This window comes from Spermophilus citellus, assembly GCF_964194105.1.
Source record: "Spermophilus citellus genome assembly, chromosome: 2".
NCBI lineage: Eukaryota > Metazoa > Chordata > Mammalia > Rodentia > Sciuridae > Spermophilus > Spermophilus citellus.
Genome location: NC_138183.1, coordinates 157,370,322 through 157,384,028, shown reverse-complemented (window position 1 = coordinate 157,384,028; position 13,707 = coordinate 157,370,322). Strand labels below are relative to the sequence as shown.

The window sequence follows — 13,707 nt, the reverse complement described above, 5'->3', positions numbered from 1 at the left end:
GGTTCTCATGATCATGGAGTTGCCTTGCTGGCCTTGGACTGCCTGACCTGGTCCTGCTTTGGCTTGCATCACTTGTCTCTTAACTTCTTGAGCAACGGCCTCTGTGGGTTCCTTGTCCATGCCAGGCTCCCTCCTGACTGCCTATGCTGTTCTCGCTGCTTCTATCTCCTCTTGGACTGCCCAGAGCCCACTCACCTCTCCAGGCATCATCAAAGACTTCCAAGGTTTCAGAATAAACTTTCCTAACATTCTTTGCTACTTTCACTTTCCACTCCTCTTATAATGCTAATCACAATGAGAATTTAAATGATTGTTTGTTGATAATTCTGGTGACTAGGTACCACTTGTGTTCTACCACTTTCCCAACTTGTAACAAACTCTCTGCACTTGCTCCTCAGCGTGGCCCACAGTCCACAGAGGGCTATCACTGCAGAATCTCAGTCCCCAGGCCTGTAGACTCAGACTGCATGTTAACAAGATCCCCAGACAAGTCCTATGCACAACCAAGATTCAGAGGCACCAGTCTACTGCATACTAACCTTAGTAGTAGTAGTGATAGTAATGTTTACTGGGTTTTGATAATGCTCTGGGGGTGTTCTAAGCACATTACCTGTATTAATTCTTGTATCTCTCACAACAATCCTATGAGATGGTTATAACAACCCCATTTTACAGGTAGAGAAACAAAGGCACAGAGATTAAAGAACTTAACAAAGGTCACATGACTAGTAGTGGTAGTAGTAGTAGTACAGTAAAAGAGAAGCAAAAAAACCCATCTACTACCTGGAACAGTCAAAGGCACATGGCATATATTTAACATTTTAAATAAATGTTAAGAGGGCTTGGGATGTGGCTTATTGGTAAAGTGCTTGCCTAACATGCTGTGAGACCCTAAATTCAATCCCCAGCACTGTCAAAAAAAAAAAAAAAGTTTAAACAAATGTTAATAAGTTGACAGCTGAGATTTGAACCCAAGCAGACTGGTTCCAAAGTCCCTGCTCTTAACCACTCAGTATGTGATGAATTTTGTCAAGTGCACCCTATAGAACTTCCACTGAATCTGACGTACTGTAGACATCCACATTTGATGAATGATTATGGCTGAATAGGTTGTATGGTATAATCAGAGTGGGCTGGTCCCTCTGGAACCCAGGTAAAGAGTTTGATGTAAAGAGCAGCAAAAAAGGAAGAAAGTGGTTTGGAACTATCAGCTCCATAGTGACAAGAAACACCTTGAAGTTGGAGACTATGCTTTTGTGCACTCAAAGCCTCACAAGCCTGATGGATTACTATAAATACTAATAACCAAAATGTCACTGGTTCTTGTCTCCATCAATTTCCACATGCTCTAAGTATCCGGTATTTTTCTGGGATTACCCAGAGTATATCTGACCAGTGCTTACCAATGACTTTGTTCCTGGCAGGCACTGCCACTCTGTTACTTCTTAAGAGGCACATTGGTCTCTTGGAGCACTTCTGTAACTGTGCTGTGGATAACCAGGTCCCATTATCTCCAGCTGCAGCTGATGTGCTAAAGACCATTGTGTAGTCAAAAAAGAATACCTCGGCCCTTCATGCCATATACCATTGGGAGCTACTCCAGCTGGACTGCATGTGTACAAATGCTTTGCCAGACTTCAAAAAGTCCTTCTGATCTCCATAGTGTTCAGGTATGCATGCTATGGAACCCAGGCTATAAGCCAGTCTTGCTTGGGACCAGTGTTGGATCGGATCTAACCAACCATGTCTGAGCCCCTCTGTCCTAGCAACTTCTACCCTACAGACTCCTAATCCCTATCAAACTGATTTTTGTAAAGTATCCACAATTTTGTCAGGAAGTCCCAAGTGATTCTAAGCATCAAACCTAAATTTCCCCCAAACCTGCTTTTCTACCATAGTAACCTTATATGTTGAACTTTTGTTTCAACAATACACTCTGGAATGTATGTGCATGTATTCAGAGTGTGAATGAATGTGTCCATTATCTCTTTCTACCTTAAGCCTATGATTCCCTGGATGTTCACTACCACTAATTCTTCAGCATAAGGCTCCAGGCTCTTTAGCTATAAACCTTATGAGAAAGTGTCATTTCTCCATTTTATAGATGAAAAAACTGAGGATCAAAGAGATTACACAACTGTCTGAAGGTCATATGGTGTCCAGGATCGAAACCCAGTATCTCACATGTGTGAGGCAAATGCTTTACCACTGAGCCACAACCCCATACATTTATCAATAAACAAAATTCATTCATACCCAAGACAAGTCTCTCCCAAGAACACTGTAGACTTTAACCCTGTGGGTCAACCAATGGGATTGAGACCCCTGTCCTCATAAGGAAACAAGGCGAGGACCTGGCGCCACTTTAGAAAAGACTAGCCCTTTGCTCCTTTCTCCTACTCGCGCGAGAGTTTCCTTCACCGAGCCCCCAACTTGGCTTTGAACTGGGCAGCCGGCTAGGAAGTTGAGCGCTGGTCCAAGCCCCGCCCTTGACCCCGCCCCTGGCCACTCCTCGCCGCCGTCGAGGACAGTCCATATCCGCCAGTAACCGCCATTTCCTGTCCAACTCTGGGCGCCGCAGGTCAGTGCAGTGGGGTGGGCTCGGGGTCTCTCCTGGCACCTGGGCTGGCTTGGCTCTCAGAGCTGAGTGGAGGCAGCCAGATGGGGCCTCAGTGGCTGAGACAGCAACCGCCGCGGCTGGGAGCTAAGTGGAGGGCACAGCGTCGGTGAACGCTGGGGAACGGTTGCCAGGCAACGGGACGCGAGCGCGGGAGCGCAGGCCCAGTTGGTTGATGCAGGAGCGCGCAACGCTTTTAGCGTCGCCCTGTGCTCATCCTGGGGAAGGTGGAAAGGGCCAGACAGCGTGCGTCTTTGGATCCTTGCGTGGGAGCCGAGGGGTTGGATGGTGCACGAGGTGCCCAGCCTGTCTTCTGACCTTTTACCTTGGGCATGTTAATTCACGTCGCACTTCCTCTGTTCTGAAAGAGTTAAATATTTGAGCTGGGAAGAACAGATAAGGGCCTCACACTTGTCACCCATTGTGCATCTGGTGCTATACTAATCCCTAAGATGACCCCCAGATTTATATTACCGTTTCTGTAGCACAGAGGAGGACTCTGAGGCTCTGAGGAGTTGTGGCATTAGCCAGGATTATACAACTTGTAACTTGTGGAGATAAGGACTTGGACTCAGAGCAAATAACACAGCTTGTTCCTTGCAAAGTTCTAATTTGCAATTGTAGGTTTCTTACACTACTACCGCACTAAACCTGTGAAACAAAATTAACTACCTGGACTGTATTTAAAGTATACAGTCCTGGGCCCTATTCCAGGTTTACTGACTGAAAATCTCTGTGGCTAATTCTGAGGAATCTGCAAGCTTCAGATGATCTTTATAGGTGTGCAGATGAACCTTTGGTTACCACTGAGCACACCGTGCTGCCTTCCCACTCAAAACCAAAGGTGAGGTAGCAAATCCAAAGTACCTTGGAGAGGATTTGAGAAGAGATGCTGGTGCAATGTGGCATCAGGTTTGAATCCTGCAGGCAAGGATTCACTCCCGAAAAAAAGCTTCACTCCCGGGAAAAAAACAGAATCATTAAGTGTGGACATTGAAATGCACATTGTCCCATCTCTGGTTACCTGTTACACCACTAGGTCCAAGCTTCTGACTCTGGGTCTTTTCTGACCAAAAGCAGGGATTAGTGCCCTCTATCCCTGGTATCCTATTACCTGCTCTCCTGATCTCCTTTTCCCCAGGTCCCTGAATCACAGTGGTTGCTGTTGGCTTTAGAGTAATTATTTGCAGAGCAGTTTTTCTAGCAAAGGGAGCTGGCAGCTTTCTGAAGTATTGTCACAAATGAGTATCCCTTGGACTTAAACAGCAGTCAGAGTGAAATGGATCACCCTGCTGTTATTCATGACATTTATTTATAAACACAAATATGTCCTAAACAATAATCATTTGGCTCTTGGTTTTAGAATGCTAATAAACCTGACAGTTCTGTTTAGTGTTTTATTAATTTCATCATTTATCCTGCCTCCCTTAGGGATTCTGGTCTACAATGGCTGATGATCAAGAGAAAGATTTGCAGAAATTTCTAAAAAATGTGGATGAAATCAGTAAGTAACAGTAAATCATATACAAATTAAATTTTGCTTTGGAGAGGTGGTGTGGCTAAAGAGAAATGATTACTCTATGTTAGTTCCTGGGTTGTCTGACAGATTTATGATTTAAAGAAAAAAAATGTAATTGAAGTTAAACAGAAAAAATATTGAGAAATTTATATTATAGCCTCAAGCGGTATTTTCTGCTGTTAATTGGTAGCATAGAAGCTGTTAACCTTCTGATTAGAATTCAGGCTGATAGCTCTCCTCCATATTTTGTTCCCTTTCGTCAAGAGGAGTTGCTCTTTTCTCATCACCAGTGAGCCTGGCTGTCGCTTCAAGGAGACCATTGATCAGTCTGGGAGCCCTTCTGTTTTAGAGTAGAGCCATTTCTGCTCTTGAGCTGCAGATGCAAAATGAAAGGCTTTCCCTCAGAGTCCATCAAAGGACCTGGATGACTTATGATCATTATCCTCTTCTCTTCCCCTCTTGGCAAGAAGACCCTTCTGCAACTTGAAGAAGGGACCTCAAAAAAAGTGTACTCTGATCCCACACGTTGCATTCAAGATTCTAAGCCAGACAGCTCCTCTTGAGATTTCAGGGAACTTGTTCCATGCTAGAAACAAACAAGCCAACAAGAAAACAACCTGACGTAGTAAATAGAAATACTATAAAGTGCTGCTTCCAGTGGATTGTATGGGTACAAAGAATAAAATGTTTTTAAAGTAGTTTGGGTAATCTCAAACTGATACATACTGGTATGTTCTTTATGTCCTCATGGACCACTCCTCTGCTCATCCTTGAACACTGCTGGTCCATGAGTTCTGGCCCTGGCCCACTGCTCACCTGCCTCTTCACATGGATTTAACTCCACCTGCTTGCTGGTGACTCCTGCATCTAAATTGCTACCCAGGCTTCTTTTCAGAGCCTCAGCTTCTATGGTCAACTGCCACATCCACTGTGTCTCCAAAATACCCCAGCCTTAGTGTGTCCAGAATTGAATCATCATCCCTTTTATCCTCTGCTCTCTTCCTTCCCAATAAACACTGCCTTTCTTAACTCCCCCTCCCCCTAGAAATCTAACCCTCTCCACTCACCTCCAATCAGCCTTGACCTTTAGTTTCTCTGCCCAGCACCATCCTCTCCAGCCCTCTCTTTGTGCCATTCCTCTCAGCAGACTTTCAACAACCCCCTAATTGTTGTTTCTGCCATCAGCTTTGTACTTCCCACAGAGTAATATATCTAAAATGCAAATGTGGCCAGACACTTCTCTGCTTGGATTCCTTTGCAGTCAAAATAAATTCCAAACTCCCATCAGGACCTCAGTCCTCACATGACCTTGTTCTTACCTCTCTCATCTCTTCCTACCTCACACTTAAGCAGCAGCATTTCCTCTGCTTTCCCTTCCTTTTTTACCTGTCTTAACTTTTATTTGTACTGAGAATTCATTCGGGAATCATATATACTAGTGTCATCCACTAGAACTTTCTGTAATGATAGAAATATTTGATAATCTGCGCTTTCCACTGTGGTAAACAAACTAGCCACATGTGACTAGTGAAGATCTGAAATGTGGCTAATATGACTGATAAACTGAATTTCTCATTTTATTTCATTTAGAACAAATTTAAACATAGAGCTACAAGTATAGATTCTATACATTTATTTCTTGGGCTTCCACTATGTTGAGTATTGCTAAACACTATAGGGTATAGTAAAATAATTATTTTCCCTTTTTTATATCTATAGTTCAGTGAGAAAAACAGTAAGAAATTTTGAGATGATATATGACACAAAGAAAGACATGCAAAGTACAAGAGAGAGGATCCCAGTTTGGGGGATCATGTTAGTTTTCTAGGGCTGTTGTAACAAAGTACACAGACAGCATGGCTTATACAACAGAATTATTATTATTTTTTCACTGTTCTGGAAACTGGAACTCCAAGAACAAAATGTTAGCAGGTTGGTCTCTCCTGAGTCCTCTTTCTTTGGCTTGTGGACAGCCTTTACTTGCTGGGATTTGCATAGTCATCTCTTTGTGCATGTTCTTACAACGACAACAGTCATATTGGATAATGGTCCTACCTTTTAACCTAATTGAATCACATCTTTAAGGCCCTTTGTCCAAATATAGTTACATCCGGATTTAGGGCCTCATCATAATTTTTTTTTTTTTTGGGGGGGGCATGGGGAGGAAGATACAGTTCAGTCCAAAGCAGTGGTAAAATAAGGTTTGCCTGAAGAAGTGAAATAACTGAAGAACAAGTAGGAGTTGGCCTTTGGGGAGAGGATGAGAGTCTTCCAGATGGGAAATAAGAAGGTAGGGAAGCTGGGCGCTGCAGACAGAGTATGGTGCTTCTTAGAAAGGGAAGGAATGGAAAGCCCCATGTGACTAGAGAGAAGAGAGTAGGGAGAGAAAGGTCCCATCTGAGTGAGGAGAAGCCAGATAAGGAAGAACTTGGAAGCTGTTATAAGGAATTTGTGTTTACCAAAAGCAATGGGCAGCCTTTAAAGGGGTTGCTTAGAACTGAAGCATGATCAGATTTATGCCTTAGAAAATGCTCTTCAACCATGGTGTGGAATGTGGACGGGAGTGGAGAAGGAAACATACGAGAGATGTGAGGAGGCCATTACAGTTACTGCAGGGAGAAGAGATAGTGGCTGCGCTGGGAGTGATGGCAGTAGGAATGGACATAATAGACAAATTTGAGACATATTTAGAAGTTATATTCAAACAAGCTTTGGCGTCCAATGGCAGTGGGGGTGAGGGAGAACGAAGACTCAAAGGTGAGTTCAGAGAGTTGAATGGCAGGTGGAGACTGGGCTATTTGCCGAGATAGGGGCATTTGAACAGACTTATGAGGAAAGAAGATGGACATATTAGGTTTGATGAGTAAGATCTCTTAGGAAAGATGTTCAGAGAACAATTGGCTCTTTTTTCTTCTGAGCCTGGGAGAGGCATGTCTGAACTTAAGGACACAGAAAAGTTAAACCTTGAGAATTGGAAAGTGCTATTCAAAATAGATGCTGAATATTAATATCAGACAAAAAGACTTTAAAGCCAAGGCCATACTTTTTTTTTCAGTTTTATATAAGGATTAAATAACAAAATTATTTATATTTATGATGTACAGCATGGTGTTTTTTTAAATTTTTTAATTCTAATTTGTTATATATGACAGCAGAATGCATTACAATTCATATTACACATAGAGAGCACAATTTTTCATATCTCTGGTTGCACACAAAGTATATTTGAACCATTCGTGTTTTCATACATGTACTTAGGGTAATGATGTTCATCTCATTCCACCATCATTTCTAACCTCCCTTCCCCTCCCACCCCTTTTTTGATATATGCATATGTTGTAAAGTGATTAAGGCAAGCTAATTTAACCTATTCATCACTTCATATACTTACCATTTTTTCTTGGTGAGAGCACCAAAGAACTATCCCCTTAGCAGTTTTAGGATACATAGTATATTGTTGTCAACCATAGTAGGCATGCTGAATGGTAGAGCTGCAGAACATTCTCCTGTCTGACTGAAATTTTGTACCATTTGACCAATATCTTCCTGTTCTTTCCACCCCCAGCCTCTGATAAACACCATTTTTTAAAATCTTTATTTTATTTTTATGTGGTGCGGAGGATCGAACCCAGCACCCTGCACGTGCCAGGCGAGCGCGCTACCGCTTGAGCCACATCCCCAACCCAACACCATTTTACTCTGCTTCTGAATTCAACTTTTTTAGATCCCACATATAAGTAAGATCATACAGTTCTTGACTTTCTGTGTCTGCTTACTTCCTTTAACATTGTGATCTCAGCTCTAACCATGTTGTCCCAAATCACAGGATTCTTCCTTTTTAAGGCTTAATAGTATACACAGACCTACACTTCACATTTTCTGTTTATCTGTTGGTGGACAGTTGGAGTGATTCTGTGTCTTGACTACTGGGAATGATACAGCAATGAATATGGAATGTAGATTCCCAACATACTAATTTTAATTCTTTTGGATACATTTCCAAAAATAAGATTTCTGGATCATATACTAGTTCTATTTTAAAATTTTTGATTTCAAGCAAAACTTTAGTTCTAATTCCAAAATAAAACTATCAAAATATATGCAAGGTCTCTGTGGAGAAAATCACAAAATTTAATTGAAACAGATCCCGGTGGTAAAAGCTGGAACAATTTGAGTAACAAAATCAACATTGTATTTGGTTATCATATAAAGTATAAAATAAATTCGATGAGTTCATACTGATATATATAATTGAATAAATAAATAAGTAAGACAAATCTCTCATTCTGATGAATTCCAAAAAATTTATGTAGATCTCCTTCTTTAATGAGGTGGAGCAAGACTTCCCACCTCATACATACAAATGAGATACATTAAGTGGCTTGCTTCTAAAGAACACAGTCTGACAAGGAATATGGAAAAATAACTTTACAATGGAAAAGAGCTGATAAGCAAACAGTATTAAGTAATCCAGGTTAACATGATAAATCATGTTAATAGCATGTACCCTTGATATGGTGTGCTTTGGTCTTCCTTCCCACAACTGTAATCCTAGACTAACCGTGAGAAACATGTCAGATAAGCCCAAATTGATGACACTCTACAAAATGCCTGGCTACCACTTCTGAAACTATCAAGGTCATCAAGAACAAGGAAAGTTTGAGAAATTGTGATGGCCCCTAGAAGCTGAATGACTGAATGTAGTATGGTATGTGAATGAGATCCTGGGACTGAAAAAGACAGTAAAGAGAAACCAATGAAATTAGAATAAAATGTGGAGTTTAGTTAATAAAAAATTTAAGTAAAAAACAAAATAATATCCATATAAATGGAGACTTTTTAAAATCATGAATGGGAAGATCCATTTGGTAAAGATATCAGTTCTCAAATTATTTCATCTAGTCAATACAATTGAGAACAACATCCCTAAAGTGGTTTGTGCTAAAATTCAATAAGGTGGTTCCAAAGTTCATATGGAAGAATAAAGATCAAGAAAAATTAAGAAATTTCTATAGGACAAAAAGGAGGGAGAACTCTTCCTAGCCACAATTCAAGATTATTATAAAACTACAGTAATTATAGCATGGAGGTTTAGGGTTGGAAAAACAAGCAGTCCAGTGGAAAGGAATGAAGAGCCTAGAGCAGATTGACAGCAGGCTGACAAGGACAAGACACAATCAGTGGAGAGAACAGGAGCCTCCACAGATGCTCCCATGTTACACAGAAATCAACTCCAGGTGGATCACAAACATTAACGGGAAAAATAAGCCCTTTAGAAAGAAGAGACCACATTTGTAACTTTAATGGCACAAAAGGCATAAATCACAAAAGATTGGTGTATATAACATTAAAATTAAAAGGAAATCTCTTTGACAAAGTTTCAAACAAACAAAAGAAAACACAGTTCATACTAAAGGAGAAAATGTTTACAAATCCATGTAACCAGTTTAGAATATATCAAGGAATCATATAAAGATTTGCAAAAGGGACAAATGACCAGTAAAAAATTGGCCAAAGATAGGAACATACTTCACAGAAGAAGCTGTCCAAATGGTCTGCAAATCAATAAGAGACTTAATCCCAGTCATATTCAGCAAAATGCAAATTAATGAGATACCTTTCTCATCCACCAGAGTGGCAACAATGTGAATGTTTGATATTAGCAAGCTTTGACAAAAATGTGGAGGAATGGGAAGACTTTTTTGTACATTGCTGCAGGAATAAAAATTGGTGTAGCTATATCTTAATATATAACATGTGCACAAGGTAATGTTATGCATACAGGTATGCTGTATTTATTTGCTGTAGCAAAAAATAACCTGGATATCTGTTAATAAGAGGGGATCAAGTATGGTGCATACAATGATTAAAGTGAATTATCTGGAGCCAAATGCACCAAGAACAAATCTCTAAAGCATATTAAGAGGTAAAGTAGGTAGCAGAAGAATGCACATTCTATAAAGTTGTTTATTAAAAAGTATAAACACACACATATCAGATCCTCTTTGGATTGGGAAAATGGTCATGAATTCCCTTCTTCCTATCAAGGGTGGAGTCCTGGATTGGCCATGTGACTTGTTTAGCTAAACTGATGTTTACAAACATAACACAAATAGAAACCTAAAAGCACAAACATTGGGGCTTGCTTTCTTGGCTACCCCTGCTGGGATGAGATACCCTTTCCCTAAATGTTCCTATTGCTCCAGCCAAAGCCAGACAACTTTCCCAAGCAGAGCAACTTAGATGACTGATAACTGAAACGTGAGCCCAGCTGAAACTCGGAGAACTAGCAGCTAAATCCAATTCAAATGACTGACCCAGAGAATTGGAAACTAAATAAAGCTAGACAAATGGTGTTTTTCAGTCAATAAATTTCAGGATGGTCTGTTATACAGCAAAAACTCAATGGTACAAATATTAGACAGTAAAACATGCTGGAGAAAGTATATATATGAGCTGATAGATGGTATGGAAAAAAGTACCTCATTTTATGAATATTTAAAGTATTTTACAACTAAAATTTGAAGCAACTTTCCTTGGAGAGTTAGTGGGAAATGAAGAAATGGTAATGAGAAAGTACCTTTAAGAAATTATTCATGTACAGAGGAGACAGGGGAGTTGGGGGAGTTAAAGTGTGTAAACATCTTTAGGGGGAAGCTGATTGACTGGGTTGGAAATATTGCCGAGATGGAATAATTAATTGGTGATGCAAGGTTCCTGTTTATGTTAAACAGGATGGAATGGGATCCGTATGATGGGATCCTGAGCACAAGAAGAGTGATAAACCTCACTCGGGAGGAGGGACACCTTTTCCTTGTGGTAGGAAGAATGGATGGATGTAGATGTAGACAGTTTTATAGTTTTGATGACAGGAAGTTGTTGAAAGTTATTGATGTCAGCCCTTCCCTCTCTGAATAAATTAATAGGATCATCTGTTTGGGATAGTGATGTTTTAATTGCAAAAAGCTTGAAAGTCCTTGGGGATAGTAGAATGCCTTGCTAGTAGGATTGATGGCCATCACTGAAGGTCCAGTGGAGTTGAGACCAGTTCTCCCAGGCATCTTTCTTTCTCTGTAAGTACCCAGCATCCCGAATAAAGGCTGAGAAAGGTGGATCCTGGGATTCATCTAGAGTTGGAACTTTGTGTGGCTTATGTGAGATGGGAGGGCAGGATGGCTGCCAAGGGGCGGACTGTGGAATCTGAGTTTGGAGGCAGTACTATGAAGATTATTTTGTGATCTCAGAGATGCCTGTACCTTACTCCCACACAAGATAATTAGCTCTTTTAAAACAGGATATTTTTATTTATCATTGTTATCTGCAGCATTCAGCATAATATCTAACTCTGAATAAGCTCTCCAAAAATTATTGTTGAATTGACTAATGGCTTAAAACTATTCCTTGAAGCCCAAAGTTAAATTCTTTTGTAGCTTTTTCCATGCAAAACAAATCCTGTTCTGAATTGTTTCATATTGGTTCTAATTGCTCTGTTTTGTTTCCCATTGCCTTATTTTCCTTCTTTAAGTTCTCCCCCATTAATTTTATACACTGTCCTTCTAATGAATGGAGTCTTTCCTTTTGAAGACCTCTTTTGATTGATTCACATCTGATTTCTCCTCTAGCCACTTTAATTCAAGAGATGAATTCTGATGACCCGGTTGTTCAACAGAAAGCTGTCCTTGAGACAGAAAAGAGACTACTGCTCCTGGAGGAACAACAAGAGGAGGACGGGTGCAAGACCACCTTGAACAAGACGACGATCAGTCCTCCACAAGCCCCTGCAGAGGTTTCTTTTTCTATTTCAGTCTTATATAAGTAGGTACAGCAGGAAGACCTGCATTGAGGCAGTCATTTAATTTCAAGCTATCTGGTGAAGCTGAAATACTCTCTCTTTTCTTAGATTTACCAGATTCATTTTCTACAAGGAAGTATAAACTCTTGATTTTTTTGCCCCCTTGATCTTTCTGGGTCATCTATAAACAACTTTTGGGTTTGTTGTAATGAGAGTTTGGCCTCTACTCCCTGAGCATGTATCCCATATTTAAGCTGTACTGTTAAAGTAATAAATTCTACTAATTCATATTTCGAACTCATGCAGCCACAGATGGCGTCCCTTAACCTGGATACCCTTGCTTTTCCAAACTCAACCCCATAACAACTACACCCACAACCAGATCTCCTAATTTAAAGCAAGCTCCCTAAATTTTGGACCTTTCCATATTAGTGGTTAAAGGAAATGACTTGTCTCCTCATTTGTAATCGATTTGCCTTCTTGGTTTGTATACCTATAAATCAGAGAGTGGTTTTTGAAATTTGTTTCTTTGTTTTTATGAACGCCTGTGTCTTACAGAATGCAGATGAATTAAGCCCAGGTAAGGACAGCATCTCTTTTCCCAATGAGTATTATTTGTTTAGGATCTTTTTTTTTATTGACTATAACTTCTAGACCTTTAAATTATAGCTTCGAGGCTTACAAACAACCAGTGAATAAAATCCACTGATCACACAATTCTGGTACTAGTGGTCAGAGGGAAAAGTACTCAGACGCTTTTCTGTATTTTCTCCTGACCAGTCTTCTGTAAACTGACTTCAGTTATTATACATCATCCAATTTACTCTTAGGGAATTCAGATATTTTCTGTCTTGCTCAGCTCCACAGCTCATTATGCTAAATGGAACCAAAAAAAAAAAAAATGTCTCTCTTCAAAGAAAAAAATCTTTTAAAAGACATAATTCAAATTTGAAGCATAGTCATAGCCATCATGTATAATAATACATCACACAGATTACCATTTAATGTCAAATTAAGAAAAATGTCATTTTAGCTGCCTCAGAACCGTATGTGTGCATGTGCCTGTGCCTACGTGTGTGTGTGTGCATGAGAAGTGTGGCTGTTAAACTCTAAAGTAACTCTTTTTGGCATTTGAGTTAAAGAACTGATTATAGTATTTGGGTTTTTCTTTTGGCTGTTTGAAATTACTCTGCCATCAGAGGCCTTCTTGGCATCTGTGGAGAAGGATGCGAAGGAGCGAGCCAAGAGAAGAAGGGAAAACAAAGTCTTAGCAGATGGTAATTATCAGTCTTTACTTTTCATTGCTGAACGATTCATGCTGTAGAGAGCATGTGAGAGTCTGTTATGATGTTTGAGGATATTAAAAGTCCCAGGCAGAGGGTTCATCATGGGCCTGTGGCAGTGGGATCTGACCAGGCAGAAGTCATTGGGGGTCTGTTCTCTGCTCCTGCATCAAGGCACAACCAGTAGGACACAGCCTTAGTCGCCCTCCACAGTCAGCCTATCTCCTAAAGCATATGGGCTTAGGGGATCAGATTCCTGAAGAGTGCTTGGAAAGTAGGGAGGGAAGGGAGTGGCTCTACCAGTAGCCTGAGATGTGTATTATGTATGAGGTGTAGATGAAGAAGTCAGAAAGAAAAATGAAATGAGAAAACAAAATTGTGAGAAAAGAGGGAAGAAATAAAGGAAAAGAAAGACACATGTCGTGTGTTGGGGGTGAGAGACCTATGCCAACAGGTGCTTTCAGTTTCTTATGTCGCCAGTGGTCTGTGTGCTGCG

General features: G+C 40.4%; 1 protein-coding gene across 1 annotated transcript in view; it reads left to right on the top strand.

Annotated features, from left to right (window-relative positions):
* Nucleotides 1–2,556: 2,556 nt before the first annotated feature.
* Nucleotides 2,557–13,707, top strand: part of TTC12 (tetratricopeptide repeat domain 12) — a 46,763-nt gene continuing 35,612 nt past the window's right edge. The window contains exons 1-5 of the mRNA XM_081281193.1: nt 2,557–2,581; nt 4,049–4,121; nt 11,759–11,922; nt 12,487–12,508; nt 13,128–13,205. Of these exons, the coding sequence (XP_081137319.1) occupies nt 4,064–4,121; nt 11,759–11,922; nt 12,487–12,508; nt 13,128–13,205 (322 nt within the window). The 5' untranslated portion in view covers nt 2,557–2,581; nt 4,049–4,063. The remainder of the gene's footprint in view (nt 2,582–4,048; nt 4,122–11,758; nt 11,923–12,486; nt 12,509–13,127; nt 13,206–13,707) is intronic.